Source organism: Mastigoproctus giganteus, chromosome 9 (assembly GCF_048544385.1).
Source record: "Mastigoproctus giganteus isolate SK-2022 chromosome 9, ASM4854438v1, whole genome shotgun sequence".
In the NCBI taxonomy this organism is placed as follows: domain Eukaryota; kingdom Metazoa; phylum Arthropoda; class Arachnida; order Uropygi; family Thelyphonidae; genus Mastigoproctus; species Mastigoproctus giganteus.
Genome location: NC_143583.1, coordinates 140,401,416 through 140,424,034, shown reverse-complemented (window position 1 = coordinate 140,424,034; position 22,619 = coordinate 140,401,416). Strand labels below are relative to the sequence as shown.

The 22,619-nt window shown below is 37.4% G+C and overlaps 1 protein-coding gene across 1 annotated transcript in view; it reads right to left on the bottom strand.

Moving 5' to 3' along the window:
- Nucleotides 1-22,619, bottom strand: part of LOC150080774 (beta-galactosidase-like) — a 389,882-nt gene that overhangs the window by 252,157 nt on the left and 115,106 nt on the right. Inside the window, exon 6 of the mRNA XM_090380816.1 lies at nucleotides 812-906. Within this exon, the coding sequence (XP_090236942.1) occupies nucleotides 812-906 (95 nt within the window). The remainder of the gene's footprint in view (nucleotides 1-811; nucleotides 907-22,619) is intronic.

Below are 22,619 nucleotides of genomic sequence, written 5' to 3'. Positions count from 1 at the left end.
AGACAAAAAAGGCAAATTTCCATTTAATTTCCTCTCTGTCTCTCTCTTTCTCTGCATCCAGTGCATACACTAAGGCAAAGGTATCTCCTCTGGCATAATATCAAATTACATGCGACAAACATTCACAGAAGCCCCCTCAGAGCCAAGGCATCCTCACTGGTTTGTGGCATATGCTTTTTTCTGTAGTCTAATTCATAATTTCATTTAAAAAGTTTAAATTAATCCTATGGCATAGTATTCCATAACTTTAAATTAACCCTATGGCATAGTATATAGTATTCAGATATAGTAATATACCTGAATACTATATTACTATTAGTACAGTAACATTATGTGATATGCTAGTATAATAACAACAGTAATAAGTATTAACAGTTTTCAAGTAATACAAACTTCTTTTTTTTTTACACTATTTTAACAAAAATAGTGTAATACAGTAAGGTCTCAAAGTACACAAAGGTTAGGTTTCTGTATAGAAAACTACTGTACTATAACCATAAACATGTGTAAATTGAATGTACCTAAATCTTAAAGTACAGTCAGGATCAGTCTATTCTCATAGAGGGTGAACTTTTAGGAGAGGCCTTCTTTAGGATTTTTTTAGCCTTTCCATTCCTTTGCTTCCCCTCTCACACATCACAAACTGTCATCTTAAAACAGACAAGCTATAACTATGAGTTGTCAATATAAGTATTTATCAGGTGGCCAGTTGTGTATGACCAATGTAACATACTCTGAGACCCTACCATGTGTGTATATACACATATATATGACTAAAAATGTGTGCATGCATTAGAAAAAATTATTTTACCTGAATAGTAATAATTGGTCCTCCATTAACATACAACAGTGGTTTAATCATTGGAAGAAGAACTTTAAACCAGCGATTAACATATTTCAAATAATCTAGTGCAAATTAAAAAAATTATTTTCAACAAGCTGCCATTTACATATAAAAATAAAATAGAGTGTGTATCAAAAAATATTACAAATTTTAACAAAAACAACAAAATAAGGAAATAATGCACATTTCATTTTACACTAATATATAACCCATCCTACAATGAGAGGAAAACTTTTGTGTAAATCTGTCATAAAACAGAGTTGTTTTTTTTTTAAATTAGTCTTTTTCTTTATGTAGCTTTATATTGTGAAATTTCCACCTCCCTTATATGGCTGTACTGAGGGAGGGATTCAAATTACTTCCGACAGAATTTCCTTATGGATAATCTTCATTGTGCATTTGAGATTAAGAACTGTGAATTCAAAGAATTTTGAGCTCTGGGAACAGATAAGTTTTTGAAAAGTTTTGCTGTTTTATTGACTTAATTAGCATATTAAACAGATTTATAGTTCTACTCACTTTGTTACTCTATTTTTAAATTTTGCTAGAGATTTTGTAAGTTACGACTTAATATACCTAGAACCCCTGTATTGGTGATTTGGAGAATATCATATCTCGTAACTTTCACTATATGCATGGTAGGGGAATTCTAGTGTTTTAATAAGGTAAATAGGTATCTTGAAAGTTTGATAGATAATTTTATAAACTATTATAATAAACTTTCAACTTCACAAGCATAAAGGTATAGCATTCTCATTCCTGATTATAAACCAGCAGTCACATCTTTAAATGTGACTGCTGGTTTATATGATTTGATTTGTTTATATGATTGAGTCATATGATTTGAGTGCTAGTACTCCAGATGAATCCCCTCCAGTAAAAAGAGAAATGAAATTTACTTTGCCAACTGGAGAAGAAAGGTGGATAATTTAGATGCTATCCAAGGTAACATCATTTTTATGCAACTTATTGGCTTATCAATTCCTTAGTACTAAAAGAACTAAGAACACAGAAAAGGTGTTTTTTTTTTTTTTTTAATGTAATTCTTAAAATTGTAGCTGAAAGTGGAAATTATTGATCTAGTTTCAATTTCTGAATTGAGAGAGAGCATTTATAGTTATGTTCTGTTAACCAGTATTTGAAGAAACAAAGTAATAACTTTCTTTACTGTCTTGCATTTACCATCTTAGGTAAATGGTAAGTACATGTTGCCATCGCTTATCTATGTTTCCAACTATTCCAACAAAAATAGCTTTGAAAATTTAAGATCACACCTTCTGACCTCATTTATCCAGTTTAGGTTTACTGAACTGCACAAAAAAAGTTGAAATTGATGAAATTCTGGAATTCGGACCAAGAGTTTAATAATACTGAATCAAGTGATACATAAACAGATGTAGAGAATATTATTGCATCAAAGTAATGATGGATTTTTAGGAATTTTTGGCTAAGGTAAAGAAAGCCTGCACGAGAAGCATGCAAAAGTTTGATGAAATTTACCGGTAAAAGTACTTTGCCGTAACGGCATTTGTATTGTTGCTCGCTCGGTAAATAGACAGTGGGTGTGGAGTAGAAGTTGAATCCCACGGGAGCTTGAAACCCTCCCGAAGTGGAGGGGGCTAACCTGACCTTTTTTCTTTAGAATCACTAATTGAATTAACTAATTGAATCACGAACAGAGTCATATTGGAAGTTCTGGCATTGTAAAAAATGTTCGTAACGTAGTTTCACCAGTAAACGTTTTCGAAGTTTGCCATGCTTCTTGTGTGGGCTTCCTTTGTCTTTTTTTTTTTTTTTCTTAATAAACATTTTATACACTAGCCCACCAGTGATTCTAAAGAAAAAAGGTCAGGTTATCCATTCCACTTCGGGAGGGTTTCAATCTCCCATGGGATTCAAAATGTGTTCTGTTTTACAAGATAGTTGTAGAATAGATGTGCAGAAATTTGCTTTTAGCCAGCATGTATTTGATTGGTGGAACAGACTTCCATCTTTTGTTGTGGAAGTTGATAGCCTAAATAAATTTAAGGCTGAGCTGAACAGGTATTTGGAACGAATGGAGGGGTTTGGCTGATGCTGCATAAGCTTGCTTTCTTGCAACGTATGCTAATGCTAATATAGCGTAAACTCGATAACGAAAATTTGAAGACAATACATATTATTGCTGCATAACCAGCGCACAGTGTTATTATTGCATTTAATATAGTAGTTTGGTGTAGTATTCTCAGTTAAATTGAATTTAAATGGAAATCATGCCTCAGACCACAGCAGCAAAGCAAAGGGAACAAAGTAGTAGGAGTGCTGTTGCTCAGGGATGAACTGGGGAAAGGGCAGTTGTCCTCCAAATCATGGCCTAATGAAATAGATTGCTTGTTTGATATTTATGGATATATCTGGAATGAAACATGATACAGCCATGGGGATGTCTTTGTATGAGTTCGATGTAAAAAGTGTGAGGATATTAAGCATCAACTCAGAGTTCTGATAGGGATTTGTGAGAGCTTGAAGAACAGGGTGAATGCCTTTGAAGGAATTAAACTGGTGCCCATCAAGTTCTCAGTTGCCCACCTCAATTCCAGAGTTTGCGCTTGTGCATCAAGCAACACCATGCAACCCCCAAGGCAGAATGCACTGGTCCCACAGGCGGTAGTTATCACCGGTGATTCTATTGTTGGGGAAATGGAAAATATATTGTAAAAAAAAAGTATAGGAGAAGGATGTCTGCCAGAGGCAAAAGTTGATGATAGTGTGGAGCAAATAGCATCTTTTAAAGACCTAACAAATAATACTGTTGTACACATTGGCACTAATGGCATTAAGAGTAGGAGATATGATGACTTCCTTAACAAGTACAGAGTAATGATGAGAAAAAGTCACGAATTAGGGTTAAGTTTGAATGTGTCTGCAAATTTGCCCAGATATAACAGTAGAGAGAGTACATAATGAGAGCCTTGTCAATCAACTGCAGAGAGATTGTGCAAGGCTTGTGGAGAAGAATTTATCTCAGCTTGGTCTATGTATGTTAAAAGGAGACTGCTTCTACAGGGATGGGATACACTTAGGAAAAAAGGGTGCAAGAATTATTGCTGATACTACTTAAGCACTGCTAGGTATGCTGGAAAACTGCCAGCATGGGAAAGATACACAAACTAATGGATTAACAGTAGCCACAGGCAGAGGTGAAAGTGAACCATGCTTCTATTGGAACATGCAGCAGCCTGGAAAGCAAGGTACTAGGGAGTTCAGGGCCTGCTTTGGATGATCGTGGAACAAGAAAATACATGAGCTGTGTTAGGTAATTAAGAGTAAGAACAGGTGCATGTATACTTGCATATACACATTAGTACTTCAAATATTAGTAAATAAATATTATTTACTAATATTTAATAAGATTACTATTATTTACTAATTTGAAGTGCTGGTCAAGTCATTATATACACAGATTGTGGGATATCAGACACGTGATATCACTATGATATACAAGATGCAGGATTCAAACACAGAAAATGCAAGGTGTACAGGGGACAGATGGGAGAGGAAGAGGGGGATGAGTTATGCTCAGAGTGAAGAAGCTCATAAAAGCTACGGCAGTGCAACCAGTTGACATTGGTAACCAGTGCATTGTTGAGTCAATTTTGTGTGACGTAAGCATAGGGAAAACAAAAATGAGAGAAGGAGTGTGTTATAGAACTAATGCCTGTGATGAGTACAACAAACACCGTACAGAGTAACAGAGTAGGCCAGTAAATCAAAATGTCTTATAACGGGGGATTTTTAACTTTTCAGATAGGAAGATTTTCGTGGATTTACTGAATGATTGTTCTCTACAGCAGAATTAAATAGTAATAGAGACACGTGATGCAAGAAAGCAAGCATATGAGCTTATATAGCATCAGCCAAAAAAAAAATTCACACAACCATTCCCTCTAAAAGTTTATCCAGTTCCTCCTTGAATTTATTAAGTTATCAACTTCCACAACAGATGGAAGTTTGTTCCAGCAATTAACCACCCACTGGCTAAAGACAAATTTCCACACATCTATTCTACATCTGTCTTTTCTTAATTTGAATTTATGCCCCCTTAGGTTCGTAAGCATTCAGCATCCTCAACCCATTCAAGGCCTTATACACCTCAGATCAAGGCCTCAGATCACCTTGCCGGTGCCTAGTCTCCAGCCACTGCAATTTGGAGAACTTAAGCCTCTCTTGGTAAGAGGACCCCTTTGTTCTCCTCACCAATCATGTTGCCCTTCTCTGTACATGCTCAAGCAAATCTACATCCTTCCTAAACTGAGGCCACCGACCTGTACACAGTATTCAAAGCATGGCCTGAACCATTGCTTTATACAAAAGATAGTCACTTCCATTTCCCTGCTAGCAAACTTCCTGTATATATTATTCACAAAACCCCATGACCTGCTCTGGCAGCCTGATGGCATTGCTCAGAAAACTTGATATCTGACTGCACAATTACTCCAAGTCTTTTTCATTTTCTACCACCCTAAGTGTAGTATCACACAGTTGGTACGTTCCTCTGGGGTTACTTCTACCCATATACAGTACTTTGCATTTGTCGATGTTAAACTTCAATTGCCACTTCTCAGCCCATCTGCCCAACTTTTCTAGATCCTGTTGCAGTAGCACACTGCCATTGCTGTCATTAATAACTCTGCCAACCTTTGTATCATCTGCAAACTTCGATGCTAAGCCTGATATACCTTCATCAACATCATTGATAAATATACAAAACAACAGAGGACCCAAAACCAAAACCTGTGGGACTCCACTAAGAACATTAGTCCACGAAGAACAGAACTCATTAATTACGACCCTCTGTCTTCTCCCACTCAACCATCCTTTTATCCATTGTAGCAACTTACCCTTAATACAATTCTGCTCCAATTTGTACAATAGTCTTCCATGCGCAACAGTGTCAAATGCTTTCCTGAAATCCAAATATATGATATCAAAATTATTTTTTGCATCCAGTTCCATTGTAACCACATCATAGTATCCAATCAAATTTGTCAGACAAAACTTTCCCTTAACAAATCCCTGCTGTGTCTGAATTATTGCTGCAGTCTTGTCTAGATGATTCTGCAATGCATCATTAACCAGTGAGTCCATTATTTTACCCAGAACAGAAGTTAAACTAACTGGTCTGTAATTACTCGTGTCACCCTTCTATTTCCCTTTGTGAATTGGGGATACATTTGCACATCTCCAGTCCGTGGGAACTTCCCCTGAGTCCAAGGATGCTCTCATAATTATGGCTAAGGGTTTGCTTAGTTGCTTTGCCGCCTCCTTTAATATAACTGGATAGATCACATCCACCCAGGATTTCTTATGTTTAACTGCAACAATTTCTCCTCCACTTTGCTCTCAGTTATTACAAAATCATTAAGCACCCTATTACAGTTTGATAAACTTCTGGTATTTTCCTCCCTTAATAACCCCTCATGTGTAGATGAAAAAAAAATTAGTTGTCCATTTCTTCGAATCTTGGTGTTTCTTTTCAGCTGAAATTCACTATCAAAACTCATCAATAGTCATGATTTGATTAAACTTTTTGTAATCGATATCTGTCATAAGATCTCTTTCAATCTCTTTCAGGTTTATCAAATATAATAATATTGGGGTTTCTCCCCTTTGGTTTTTCTGACTGTAATCCCAGTTTTGTCACTTCTAGATGATTTTCTATCTTTTGTAAGTCTTCCTTGCTATCAACTTCTATCAGCACCCCATTATTCCCAATTTTACACATGCTGTTTACTCACATCTCTTTTAGGTGAGGTTTCAGCTTGTTAACAACTATCTCCATCACTTCGTCACTTGATTTCAGGGCAGAGTCGCCCTTATCCTTTAGAATAATCACATTAGTATCCTTCTTTGTACTTTGTATATTGATTACTTATTTGGGTTTTGTTAGTACATTTTTTGCACCTTTGGTGCCTGAGCATAGGTCAGTGTGTTCACTGTCTTATAATTGTTTTTTTCTTCTGTTATGAAGTTTCTTCTATTTTAGATCTCCCATCTCTGTATTTACTTCTATTAATCTCGGCTCCAAATTGTGAAATGCCCATCAGTTCACAATTTGGAGCCTTATTGATGAGGTAATTTGATTGTTTGCTTATGCATCAATTGCTCTAGGAAGATTCTTGCTTCCTTAGCCTGCTTTATGGGATCTGTCATTTGTTATGTTTTGAAACTTTTCTTCAGTTTTTTGTGGTTCATTTTCTTTTTTACTTTCCCCTTGGTTCTTCCCATTCTTTGCTTTACTAGTGCTAAGGGAGGCCTGCGAGGCATTGTCTAAGGTCATCGTTTACTTCTTTGTTACTTGTTATGGGTTCTCTCCGTAAGTATCATGACTTTGGAGTCAGGGAGATCATCCAAGTAATTCCAGTATTAGTATCCTTTAAGATTTTTCTGCCATTATTTTAGAATTTTTTAAACGTTTAGCAATAGCATTAGAAGAGGTATATAATGCAAGAAAACAAGCTCATACAGCATCAGCCAAAAAAAAAAAAACCTTCCCATTTCACCCATCCATTCGTTCGAAATGTTTGTCTAGTTCTGCCTTGAATTTATTTAAGCTATCAAGTTCCACAACAATACCCGCTGACTAAAGGCAAATTTCCGCGCATCTATTCTACAACTGTCTTTCTTCAGTTTGAATCTATGCCCCCTCAGGTTTGTAATCTGAGCAAGAGGAAGAATCCCATCAGCATTGAGCCTGCTGAATCCATTCAAGGCCTTATAACATCTCAATCAGATCACCTCGCAGGTGCCTAGTCTCCAGAAGCTGCAATTTGCAGACATTAAGGGCACACAGTACTCCAGGTGTGGCCTGACCATAGCCTTATACAAGGGGATAATCACCTCCTTATCCCTACCCCCAAAATTCTTGTATATCATTGACAAGACCCCGTAATCTACTCTCTGGCCGCCTGTCTGCACTGCTCAGAAAACTTCATGTCTGACTGCACAATTACCTCCAGGTCTTTTTCATTCTCTACTATCCTGAGTGTAGTTCAACACAGTTGGAACGACACCCTGGAATTACTTACCATTTCTCAGCCTAAAGGGTTGATTACTTCCTTTGCCACCTCTTTTAATATAACTGGATAGATCCCATCTACACCAGGTGCCTTTCTTATGTTTAACTTCAACAATTTCTCCTTCACTTTCCTCTATGTTATTACAAAATCATTTAACTCCCTGTTAAAGTTTGATAAACATCTGGCCCTCTCCTCCTTGAATATCTCCTCATGTGTGAATGTAGTTGCAAAATACTCATTTAGTTTGGCAGCTATCTGAGAACGATCATCTACCATCAAATCATTGATATCAAGTGGACCACTCTGATTCATCCCCTTCCTTTTAGAGTTTATATAAGTAAAGAAGTCTTTGCTGTTTTTCTTTGCATACTTTGCCAAAGATTTCTCATAATCTTCCTTCGCTTGTCTAACCTCCTTTGTGACTTGATTACAGACTAGCTTGTATCTACAACAGGCTTTTGTGTAGCCTGACAATTTATGTGCATCCAATGCATATTTTTTTCTCTGCCACGAGTCTCATTAGTTCATCATCCATTTGGGCCTAATTCTAGAATAGTATTTCTTAGTTGGAACAAAAAGCATAGTAGCTTCCAAAATTACTTCCTTGAATGCTTCCCATTTAGACTTAGTATTAGCATTAGTAGAGGCATACAATGCAAGAAAGCAAGCTTATGCAGCATCAGCCAAAAAAACCCTTCCCATTTCACCCCTCCATTCATTCCAAATGCCTGTCCAGCTCAGCCTTAAATTTATTTAGGCTATCAACTTCCACAACCAAAGGTAGAAGTCTGTTCCACCAATCAACTACCCGCTGGCTAAAGGCAAATGTCATCTATTCTATTCAGCACATCTAAAGCACGTCTATTCCACAGCTGTAGAATAGATGTGCTAAATATCTTACTTATAGATGATCAGAGCACTCTAGTGATATATTTTTTGTTGCATTAACTTATTAAGACCCAAGTTTGGGGAGATTTCTGTTTTGGCGGGAAAAAATTCGTAAACAAAGAAAAGTAGTCTTAATTCTAAGAATATGTTTAATTGGAGGTCAAACACAGGTTTCCTGTCCAAAATAACATATATCCAGCTTTTTTTTTATACTTAAATAATCAAATTTATTTGACTTTGGAGCTGCTGAAAGATAGTAGGTTGTAACAGTGGGATCGCAACCACTAGCACTGTAGTGATCATGCTGCACAAAAACAAGTTCAAAAGTCCAAAAACAGCTAAAAGTAAGTACAAATAATTTTACCTGTATATTGCTAGATACATTCATCTGGAAACAACCTGAAATGCCCATAATCCATAACTGAAAAAGTAGAGAAATCCAAAATCCTTACAGTCACAATGGAGCGGAATCCTCCGTTTGCCAGTCAAGCAGAGCGCACCTTCACACATCCACTCGCTACTGTGTCCGCACATGAATTCTTATTGTTTAGAACAGTGAGAATTCCACCTTTATTAATTTTACTAAACCCTCTCAGAGCCTTATAAACCTCAGGTCACCTCTGAGGTGTCTGGTTGCCAAGCTCTGTAGATCACATGATCAGAGTCTTTCCTCATATGGTCATCCTGCCGATCTCACCATTTGAGTTGTACATCTTTAGACCCTTTCAAGAAGCTCGATGTCTTTTTTCAGATGAGGTCTCCATACTTCAACACAGTATTCCAAATGTGGTTTTACAATTGTCTTACACAGTAGGATTATGACATCCTTATCTCTACATGATAGCATTCAATAAATCATCGACAGGACACCATAGGTTTTCCTGGCTGCCTGTTTACACTCTTCAGGAAACTTCATATTTGCTGGTATTGTAACCCCCCCCCAGATCTCTTTCCTCCTTCATTGTTTTTAATTCAGTCCCACTAAGTGTATAATTTATTTGTGGGTTGCTATTCCGCAAGTGTAAGACCTTGCATTTAGCAGCATTAAAACATAGCTGCCACTTCTCTGATCTCTGACCATTCTTGCAATCTCTTCAAGTCATACTGAAGGAGTGCTACTTGGCACTGATCATTAATGACTCTGCCAATCTTTACGTCATCTGCAAATTTTGACATCATGCCTTCTATCCCTTCGTTGATGCCATTTATGAAAATGAGAAACAGCAGTGGTCCAAGAACTGAATCTTAGAGATCCCACTCCCGACATTACACCAATCTGAAGAATATCCATTAATCACAACCCTCCCTGCCTTCTGCCTTGCAGCCACCCATCTTAGAAGCTTAGCAGTAATCCCAACTTGTTCAAGCTTATACAATAGCCCAGTAGTTTTCAACTGGGGTGCCACAGCACCTTAGGGTGCTGCAAAAACATTCCAGGGGTGCCATGTAATTTGGGTTTAAGTTACTTAAACTTATTATTTTTTTAAATTTAAGTATTTATTTCATTATAAAAAGATACATCCTTATTAATATAACATTTTTTTGAAATTAGATATATATATATATATATACAGAGATAGAGAGAGAATTGGATTTAACAAGCAGAAAATTGAGTAGGGGTGCCACAAAATAAAATAAATTACATAAGGGTGCCATTATTAAAAAAAATGTTGAAAACCACTGCAATAACCTCTCATGAGGGACTGAGTCAAATGCTTTGCTAAAATCCAAATAAAATATGTCAAAATTATTTCTTAAATGGCGGGGACAGTCAAGGAGGATATGTTTCACTGTTAGTAGGGCAGAACAACGAGGACAGTGAGGAGGATCATCACCTGTAAACAATTGAAGGGTGGTGAGATGAGTATGCCTAATGTGAGTCCTTCCAAGGACAAACTATTCTCATCTGTTTAACCGTGAACTAGATTTCCAGTATTGTGGCATTTTCTTCATTTGGAAGAGCTTATTATGGTTTTGTTGCTGCCATACTTATGCCCATTGATCAATACATTAAAGTTTTATAATAGGTTTGCAGTCCATATAAGGAACTAAGGCAAGTGAAGATGTGGGGGTGAGTGAAGAAATACTGTTCAAGGCTTAGACCTAAATGAATATCAGATGAACTAATGATCTCTGACCATTCTTGTAATCTGTTCAAGTCATACTGAAGGAGCACTACTTGGCATAGATCATTAATTACTCTGCAATCTTTACATCATCTGCAAATTTTGACATCACGCCTTCTATCCCTTCGTTGATGTCTTTTATAGAAATTAAAAACAACAGTGGTCCAAGACCTGAACCTTATAGATCTCACTCCTGACATTACACCAATCTGAAGAATATCCATTAATCACAACCCTCTCTGCCTTGCAGCCACCCAGCAAACCATCTTAGAAGCTACCAGTAATCCGTGTGGAAGAAAAGTGCATGAGATACATATAAATTACACCACTCTACATGGTTTTCAATGTTTGTAATGTAATAGCTGATATTAACTCAGTTTCTTACACTTATTTCAGAAATGTTCTCCTCTTTTTCTATCATGTATTGTTTTTCACATATCACTTAAGTTGATGTCATGAGTTGTATTATTGAATGTATTAAATTAGGAGTAAATGCTGGGAATTTATAAAATAAATATTCACATGTTGGAACAATGCCTTCAGTCATTTGTTTCTTGAACTTGAGAGCTCCATGCAGCAGTGTTTATCAGTATGAGGCCAGTTTGTAAGAGCCTGCTAAAATCATGGGAATTTAAATTTGCATAGCCTTCTTTTTACCAGCTTTTCACAATCTCAATGCTTCAACACAGGTTGGGCAAATTTTATGTGGAGCCTGCCATTCATCTTGGTCACTGAGTTTGACTCCAAAAATAATACACAATTTCTATAATACACAAAAGCATAATACACAATTCACTCCAAAAATAATACACAATTTCAATAATACACAAAAGCATAATACACAATTTCTACAAATTTTGTCATATCTTGTTTTTGATTGTGGACAAAATAAATTCTCCAAATATAACAAAATTGGTTCAAATTGTTCAAACACATGTATGTGAAGACATTTTACTCACTTTTCAGCACAAGTTTGATATGATAACTTCAAAAATATACTGAGCTCATTAGACCAATCCCACATGGAGATATTTTGCTGATTCCATGCCCTCCACTTATATTGGAGAATCTAGCAGCAGAGAATACTGAAAGTGAAGCTTCTGAAGATAAAACTGAAGTATACACTGGGAGACATTGGGTCCAACCTTCAATGTTTTCGCAGCATGAGCCAAATGATCTGGTAAGAGATTTAAAGTTACCAAAGGAATCTACAGAATTCCTTGATTTGACTTTAGTCAGAAAATCCGTAGCCAAGTGGTCAGGAGCGGGAGTGCAGTAGCACACGTTCTTTGAGTAGACAGGGGTTCAAGCCCCTGACTGCTGAATACGGTCGATCTGCCAACCCGCACTGGACCAGTGTGGCAGATTATGGTCCATTTCCCTCAGCATGAATTGTTGAGGAGGCTTCCATCCTGCAGTGGGTTGATAATGGCTGCACTTTACTTACTTTACTTTTACAGAAAATTTTCTAGCACATGGGATGTTTTTCTCATAGTACAGAGAATGTACTGTGAGAATGTACATAGTACAGAGAACTAATCCCCCCACTTTTCTAATGACAATTTTTTCCCCCAGTAATATAAATGCCTTAATAAACTATTTAGGAATTAGTTACAATTCTACACAGTGGATAAATTTTATTGATTCAGCAAAGAGGAATCTCAAAGGTGTGTTTCTCCAAAATGGAAATAAAGATGTGTCAATTCCAGTAGCTCATTGTCTGCATTTGAAAGAAACATATGAGAACTTGAAGAAGTTGTTGACAAATATTAAGTATGAAGAACTTGGTTGGTTTGTGCTGACTTTAAAGTAACAGGCATGATACTTGGACAGCAACCTGGCTACAAGAAAATGCCTTGCTTTTTTGTGTGAGTGAGACTGGGATGTCAGGGTCTGGCTAAAGAGGGGCAGTTTATTGCCAGGATTAAAGAACACAGTCCATAAATGTTCTTTAATCTGGTAGACCCCAAAACTGTCCTCCTTCCACCCTTGCACATCAAATTGGTTTGATGAAACGGTTTGTGAAAGCTTTAACTCAGTCAGGAGTTAAAGCTTCCACCTTTGTACTAAATTCCCGTCAATCACCCAAGAGAAGCTAAAACAAGGTATTTTTGTTGGATCTCAAACTTCCAAACTGATGAGGGACTGAAATTTTCAGGAAGGTATGAATAAAAGAGAAAAGCAGACATGGATTAGCTTCAGGTCCATTGTTGGGAAGTTCTGAAGAAAAACAAGAATATAGTTGAAAATATGTTGGCAAACTTCAAGAAGCTTGACTGAAACATGAGTGTCAAAGTAAATTTTTTACATTCCCACATTTTTTTACATTCTCAAAAAATTTAGGAAGTGTTAGTAAAGAGCAGGGTGAGAGGTCTCGGGACATTAAAGACATGGAGTTGAGCTATCAACTGAGGTGGAATGTCAACGTCGTGGCTGACTATTGCTGGACTAATAACATTAGTCCATGAACGTTATTCGTGGACTAATGTTATTAGTCTGAAAAGGAGTATAAAATAGAAGGCTGAAAAGAGACTATAAAATAGAAGGATCTGCAAGAAAATCAAAGAATGAAAATTTGACCCATCATAGATCAGTTTTTAAAATGAGATGTGAATGTTTATTGGACTTTTTACCACACTATCCTTTTTAATAAATGGTAAAAGTAGCATTGCTCAGATAATGCACCTGAGGGGGCATAAATTCACATTGAGGAAAAACAGTTGTAGAATAGATGTGGGGAAATTTGGCTTTAGCCAGCGGATGGTTGATTGTTGGAATAAACTTCTATCTGTCATTGTGGAAGTTGATAACATATCTTAGTGCACTTGCATCATTAATACACAGCCAATTATAGATTAGCAAATATTTGCAATAGCGGCATCGTTTAAGTTACATCTCATATTGTGAATACCTTCACGACAAGTTGCCAAGACATTATTATTATTAGCCATATGGTACAAGGAAGACTGAGGCTTATGCTGCACCAGCCAAAAAAAATTTTTTTTTGAATTACCCAGAGAGAGAGAGAGAGAGAGAGAGAGAGAGAGAGAGAGAGAGAGAGAGAGAGAGAGAGAGAGAGAGAGAGAAGGGAATCACCAAGAAAAAGAAGAATGATGATATCCAGCTCAGGACCCTGGGTGTGCCAAGCCTATACTCACCAGATGTGAGCCCCTGAGGTTTTGAACTATTTTGAATAAGTAATGCTTCACTCGAAGGAGAAGACTTGTTATTTATTCTCAGTGGATACCACCACCCAGATGGCACCGTTTCAGGGCTATTTTGTTTATGTGTGGGATAATAACTTGAGTATCCACTTGTCCCTATTAGACTTAGAAAAGCAAAAAGGTAGAGGGAAAGTAATAGCAGGAGTGGAAGAGAAAAAGAAATGGTGTAGAAGAATGAAAGGGACAGTAACTCCTTTAACTCAACACCACTCAAAAACTCAAAATCTTCGAATAGGCAACGCTTCCCCAGTGGAGAAGGACTGTTGTTACCTATTCTTGGAAACTCCGGACATCATCAGGCTCTCCCTGGTGCCGTTTCAGGGCTATTTGTATTTGCATGGGATAATAACTCGACTATCCACTTGTCCCTATTAGACTTAGAAAAGCAAAAAGGTAGAGGGAAAGTAATAGTAGGAGTGGAAGAGGAAAAGAAACGGTGTAGAAGAATGAAAGGGACAGTAACTCCAACTCACACCACTCAAAAACTCAAACTCCTCGAATAGGCAATGCTTCCCCAGTGGAGAAGGCTGATGTTACCTATTCTTGGAAACTCCAGACATCACCAGGCTCCCCCTGGTGTCGTTTCAGGGCTATCTGGCCCTTCTTCGGTGGGTAGCTAGGTACCTGAGTGATGCCGTTTCAGGGCTATTTTGAATTTAATGTGAAAAAAAACCCATTGGACCAGATCTATTAAATCAAACAAATGAATTATAAAATCCAAACCTAAATCATGAAAAATCTTAATTCAGACGATCATTTCAAAGCTATTTGTGAATTTAATGTGAAAAATAACCCATTGGACCAGGTCTAAAATTTAAACCTATATCATGGAACTGTTTTGATGAGAGCCTAAGAGATCTACATTTTTATCAAGAAAACTGAATTTTGTAATAAACAAAAAAAAACACAGGTGTGTTTTTTTTTTTTTTTTTTTTCCCCTCCAAATAACTAAAACCAGTACTTGAGATGAACCTCATCTCCAACCAAACTGCACAGAAGAGGTGGCTCTCCCCCACATTTTCAGAAACTTATCAGACCCTAAACGCCATTTTTCCAACTGTAAAAACCTTTGCATGGAAGCAGACATTGTTTGTTTCAAGTCCCAAAGATATCCCCTAAAGGTCCCAAACCTTTTCCGTTTTCGAAGCTTCCACACATGATATTTTGCCTCTGTAATTAAAAATATCGTGAACATTTTTTCTTGCCCAAGGGATGATCGAATTGCAAGTAAATTACCTCCTCTACTGCGAATTGTCTTATCCTCAAAAATCTACAAATTCTTTTCCAAACTTCCTGCGCGAATCGACAGTAATAAAATAAATGGTACACTGTTTCAATTTTGGTACAAAATTTGCATAATCTGTTGCCTGTCTGACTAAATCTATACGTAATATCGTTCACTGGTATATTTCCGTAACCAACCCTCCACGAAAAATCAATACGCGATGGGTAGTTTCCGCCAATTTTTAGATTTTTAAAAAACAATTGCGCATTATGGTTTCCTAAATTTGGCTTTTCTAGATTTTCTGAGTTAAACAGTGCCCAGTAGAGTCGTTTTAAACCACCCTTAAAAGGATCTATATCTTTCTCCCTTAACTGCGTGCACATATCCCGAATTTTTTTGTAATATATAGGAATTGTCTCTGCTTTTGGCCCTAGATAATTGCCACCTTTAATTAAGGCTGTATTAAATCCCATAAAATATTTTATCAGTACCGCTACTAAATGGTTAGATTGCACCATATTAGCCACATCCAGCAGTCTCTTACAGCTACACCTCATATTAATTTTTGGAATACTTATTTCCCCATCTTCCCACGGTAAAAATAAAAATTTCTGCGCTATCTCTTGCCGTTTTCCTCCCCGTAGAAACTGAAATGTTGGAATGTAAAATCGTCTCATTGTCCTAGCTGTGATTCCTGTTATAAACACCGTGTATAAGATTATAGGAAGAATTACGGTTTTAACAATAATGGATTTGTTCTCAAAAGAAAATTGTCCCACTTCCCACTCTTTTAAACTTTACCGTATTTTAGTGGTGAGCCCTCCTATGGGTAGCATGGGACTCTCTCTCTAAATGGAACTCCCAATATTTGGATCGATTTATCCGACTCCACTTCTTGTTGTGGTAAAGGCCGATGTACCCATTCCCCTAGCAATTTGATCCTAGTCTTGTCTTCATTTATGTTTAACACTACTTCTTACCAAAAGAAGTAATGAGTGACATAAATTCTTCCACAGCATAACTCGTAGTGAGAGTGGCGGTAACATCATCCGCATACACTATACATTTACACTGCTCTGCCGGCTTTGGCAACGGTTAGTTATTTGATTTTGATTTTTAGGAGCATTAGCAACTAAGGCCATATTGCTCCGGGATATGCAGTGGTCATTCCCTGACCTTTCCGCATCCTCCGTATTTGGTGGTGACAGGCTCGAACCCCGGTCTAATCAAGAAGCGTGTGCTACGCACTGCTGCTCTTTCTCACCTGGCTACGGAAGCGCCTTTTGGCAACGGTATCCCCTGAATGGCCTCAGTTCTGTCTATTCTTCCCAATAGTGGTTCCAGTGCTAACGTAAATAACAAAGGACTAAGTGGACATCCTTGTTTTACTCCCCTATCAATTTTAATGTTTTTCGAAATTTCTCCATTTATCAAAAGTCGTGTGCTACTACGTGTATATAGATTTCTCAGGACTGTAAACAACTAAGATCCTATGTTCGTATCTTTAATTATAGAGAAAAGGTAGTCGTGGTTGATTCTATCGAAAGCTTTTCTAGGTCGATTGCCACTAACGCTAAATTGTAACTCTTTCTTTTCCGATATTCTAATATATCTTTTAATAGCCAAAGGTTATATTCTATCGGATTCTAGGCTGATAGAATATAACCTGTGTGCTTCTAACTACCTGGGTTATGTTGCGTTTTAACTTAGTTGTCAAAATCTTTGCGAATATTTTGTAGTCACAATTAGCCAACGTTATAGGTCTCCAGTTAGCAATTTTCGTTAAATCCTGTCCATGCTTCGGAATGAAAGTAGTAGAGGCATTTAAAAGGCTTTCGGGTACAACCCCTTCCTGAAAAAATTTGTTAAAGACGGCCAGAAGAATAAGCACTAACAAGTTCCAAATTTTCTTATAAAATTCAACCCCCAAACCATCCGGTCCCGGCACGCGTCGTAATTTACATGATTTTAGAGCCACAGTTAGATCTCCCATAATTATTTCCCTGTCCTGTAATGCTTTTTGCTCGGGAGTGAATTGTCCAATCGTCCAAATGGAGTTGTCTCTCTCTTTTTTCTGCAAAGCAAGCTCTTTTTCATAATAGTTAGCGTTGTTGAATGTGTGTTGTCATCATCTTTAATTTCCTGAACCGTTTTGGCTAAATTATTTAGCCTTAGTCTTCTTTGGTAAAATGCAGCTGAAGGACTATCAGCCTCCCTAAATTTCAGCTGTATTTTTCGCGCCTTTTCTTTCTCTTCTTCCAATATTATACCGTCAATAATCACTCGTACTTGTGCTGTTGCCCTTTCATCCCCACACCGTTGGTAAATTCTTTTTTCTTGTAAGAGATCTTTCAGTCTATTTCTGCGTTGTTCGTTTCTTTCCTTAATTTTGGAGTAATAAAATGATTTAGCACTTTCTTTAATTTTCGCCAACATTTCCCACTCATTTCCACCTTGCTCTACTATCTTTTTAGGCGCCTCCGTAGCCAGGTGGGAAGGAGCAGCAGTGCGTAGCACACGCTTCTTGATTAGACCGGGGTTCGAGCCCGTCACCACCAAATACGGAGGATGCGGAAAGGTCACGAAATGACCACCGCATATCCCGGAGCAATATGGCCTTAGTTGCTAATGCTCCTAAAAACCAAAAATAAAATAAATAACTATCTTTTTAATAACTGTTGTAAAGTCCCAGTCCTCTCTCTCCAGAACTGCTGGGTTGAGCTTCCAATAGCCTTTACCCAGACTAACATTCGTAAATAAATCTCCCTTCCACATTACTGCCATGTGATCTGAAACTTGTCGACCTCCCGCAAATTTCACATGCCGTATCATTGTTATCTTATCCTTCAACTGACTTGTTGCATAAATGCGATCTATCCTAGTTCCGTTTCAGGGCTATTTGGCTCTTCTTCGGTGGGCGGGTAGGTACCCAAGTGATGTACTGATGACAAAACAGTTGTGAAGTATATCTCCACAATATGAGAGATGCCTGATGGTGTACAATATAAGTTAGGACTCTAATGCATTAAGGGCTTATGCCTCAAGCTGCGAAAGAGTTAGACTATGTATATCTTAGTGCACTTGCATCATTAATACACAGCCAATTATAGATTAGCAAATATTTGAAATGCCGACATCGTTCAATTTACATCTCATATTGTGAATACCTTCACGACGAGTTGCCATGACATTGCACTACTTCGAATAAGTAACGTTCCACCCAAAGAAGAAGAAGACTGTTGTTACTTATTCTCAGTGGATACCACCACCCAGACGGCACCGTTTCAGGGCTATCTGGCCCTTCTTCGGTGGGTTTACCCATGCAATGTCATGGCAACTCGTCGTGAAGGTATTCACAATATGAGATGTAACTTAAACAATGCCGCTATTGCAAATATTTGCTAATCTATAATTGGCTGTGTATTAATGATGCAAGTGCACTAAGATATACATAGTCTAACTTTTTCGCAGCTTGAGGCATAGGCCCTTAATGCATTAGGAAGTTGATAGCTTAAATAAATTCAAGGAAGAACTGGACAAACTTTTCGAGTGAATGGATGGGTATAATGGGTAGTTTTTTTTGTTTTTTTTGGCTTTTGTTATAATTAATAAAATTTGTGCAGTGAAATTTTGTTATAATTTCACTGAACAATTTTGCCAAAATTAATAAAAATTTGTGAAAAATCAAAATTTCTTTTGTGATTTTTGAAGACGCTTGACATGATGGAAACAACAGGAGTGATTTTTGAAATCAGTATTAGAAAATTATTCAGAAAAAATTCACTGGTGTTTTCTGAGAAAATATCAGTGAATTTTTTTTCAAAATGCAGAGTAGTGTTATCAGTTGATACATAAGCCTATGGTAGATATAAATAGTCTGGAATCAAGTTGCAAAGGAAGTTAATCAAGCCAAGAGAGATTATAAGAAATCTTTGGTAAAGGATGTAAACATTTCTTTCACTTATATAAACACTAGAAGAAAGGGGATGAATCATATTGGTTTAACTATTGATGATGCTGCTTAGATTGCTGAGAAATTGTATTTTGCATCTACATTAACACATCAGGAATTCTTTAGGGAAGTGGATCCAAGAAGTTTATAAAACTCTAACAGGGAGCAAATTTATTGTAATATCAAAGAGGAAAGTGGAAGAGAAGCTGTTGAAATTAAACATAAGAAAGACACCTGGGATGGATGGGATCTATCAAACTATATTAAGGGAAGCACAAAAGGAAGTAAGCAGAGCCTTAGCCATTATTATGAGAGTATCCCTGGATTTAGGAGTTTCCTGTGGATTGAAAATGTGCCAATGTATCCCCAATTCACAAAAGGAGAGGAGATAAGGATGACATGAGTAATTCATTACAAACTGTTAGCTTAATTTCTGTTCCTGGAAAAATATTGGAGTCACTGGATAATGCAGTACCATTTAGACAGAAGTGTGCAATTATACTTTAGTCAGAGTATGGGTTCATTAAGAAGAGATTAGTTCAGTTGTTGCTGTTGTTTGGTTTTTAGGAGCATTAGCAACTAAGGCCATATTGCTCCAGGGATATGCGGTGGTCATTCCCTGACCTTTCCGCATCCTCCGTATTTGGTGGTAACGGGCTCGAACCCCGATTTAATCAAGAAGCGTGTGCTACGCACTGCTGCTCATTCCCACCTGGCTACGGAGGTGCCAGATTAGTTCAGACAAAATCTCAAAGGAACTGGATGCAAAAAATAATTTTGATATCACATACTTGGATTTCAGGAAAGCTTTTGATACCACTGCACATAAAAGACTGCTGTACAAATTGGAGCATTGTTGCATTAAGGGAAAGCTACTGCTATGGATAAAGGGATGTTTGAGTGGTTATCAATGGACAATGCTTTTCATGGATAAATCTTATAAGCGAGTAACACAGGATTTGGTGTAGGGCCCATTTTGTTTTCTGCATTTGTTAATGACATTGCTGAAGGTATATAATGCTTGATGTCTAAGTTTGAAAATAATACAAAGGTTAGCAGGAGGTTAAGGACAGTAATGAAGGTATACTGCTGCATCAAGATCTAGAGAAATTAGACAGATGGTCCTGAGAAATGGCAATTGAAGTTTGACATTAACAAATACGAAGTACTGCATAGATAGCAGTAACTCCCCAGTAACATACCAACTGTGCAATACTATGCTCAGGTAAGTGGAAAATGAAATGGACTTGGGATAATTGTACAGTCATATATGAAGTTCTCTGGTTGCCTGTCTGAAGTTCTCTGCAGACAGGCAACCAGAATAGCTCATGGGGTTTTGTTAATGATATACAGGAATTTTGATAGAGGGGATAAGGAGGTGATAATTCTATTGTATAAGGCAATGATCAGGCCATTGAGTACTGAATACAGGTCAGAAAGTCTCATTTCAGAAATGATGTAGAGCTGCTGGAACAGGGACAAAGAAGAGTGAGGGGGGGAACAAAGGTGTGCTCTTACCAAGAAAGGCTTTGGTTTTGCAAATTACAGCATCTGGAGACTAGACACCTGCAAGTCTGATTAAGGTGTTTATGGCTTTGAATAGCCCAGCTAACTTAATGCTGATGGAGTTCTTCCTCTTGGTCAGACTTTGCACCTGGCAGGGTATAAATTGAAACTGTGGAAGGATGGTTGCAGAGTCGACGTGTGGAAGTTTTCGTTCTGCCAACAGATAGCTGACTCCTGGAACGAGCTTCAATCCACTGTTGTTGAAGTGGATAGTTTGAATAAATTCAATGAAGAACTAGAAAAACAATTGGAGGGGATGAATAGGTGAAAGAGCCTTTTTTTTGGGGGGTTGATGCTGCACTTGGAAAAATTCACTGATGTTTTGTCAGAAAATGGTGTTTCGGAATCATTTTCTAATGCTGATTTCAAAAATGACTTCATTTTTTTCCATCAACTCAAATGTCTTCAAAAATCATGAAAGAAAATTTGATTGTTCACAAATTTTTATTAATTTTGGCAGAATTTGTACAGTGAAATTATAACAAAATGCAATTTAACCACACTTTTATGTTTAAAACACATTAAAACCAATATTAAAAAGGGTAGTATGGTGAAAAGTCCACTAAACACACACATCTCATTTTAAAAACTGACCTATGATGGGTCAAATTTTCATTCTTTGATTGATTTTCTTGCAGATCCTTCTATTTTATAGTTCCTTTTCGGCATCCAGCAACAGTCAGCCATCACATTGATATTCCACCTATATTGACAGCTTAATTCCATGTCTTTAATGTCCTGAGACCTCTCACCTTGCTCTTTACTAAGACTTCCTAAATTTTTTAAGAAGTTAGCATTTAGCATTAGCATTAGTAGAGGCATATGATGCTAGAAAGCAAGCTTGTGCAGCATCAGCCAAAAAAAAAAAAAAAACACTCCCATTTCATCCCTCTGTTAGTTCCAAATACCTGTCCAGCTGAGCCTTAAATTTATTTAGGCTATCAACTTCCACAACAAAGGATGGAAGTCTGTTCCACCAAACAACCACCACCTGGCTAAAGAGCAAACTTCTGCACATCTGTCCTACATCTGTCTTTCCTCAATTTGCATTTATGCCCTCTCAGGTGATTATTCTGAGCAATAGGAAGAATCCCATCAGCATTGAGGATGCTCAAACCATTCATGGCTTTATACACCTTACTCTGATCACCTCGCAGGTGCCTAGTCTCCAGACACTGTAATTTGCAATACTTAATCATTCTTTGCAAGAGCAACCCTTTGTTTCATTCACTAATCTTGTTGCCCTTCTCTGTACTTGTTCCAACAGCACTATATCCTTCTTAAAATGAGGCTTCCAGACCTGTATACAGTACTCAAGGTGTGGCCTGACCATTGCCTTATACAAGGAGATAATCACATCCTTATCCCTGCTAGAAAAATTCCTGTATATCATTGAAAAGACACAATGAGCTACTCTTGCAGACCATCTGCCCTGCTCAGAAAACTTCATATCTGCCTGAACAACTACCAACAGGTCCTTTTCGTTCTCTACCACTGTCAGTGTAGTACCACAGAGTTGATATATTTCTCTGGGATTACTCCTTCCCATATGTAGTACTTTACATTGTCAATGTTAAACTTCATTTCCCACCTCTCAGCCCATCTGCTCAATTTTTCTAGATCCTGTTGCAGCAGCGTACTGTCATTAATGTCCTTAACAACCCTGCCTACCTTCGTATCGTCTGTAAACTTGGACATTAATCTTGATATACCATTATCAATATCATTTATAAATA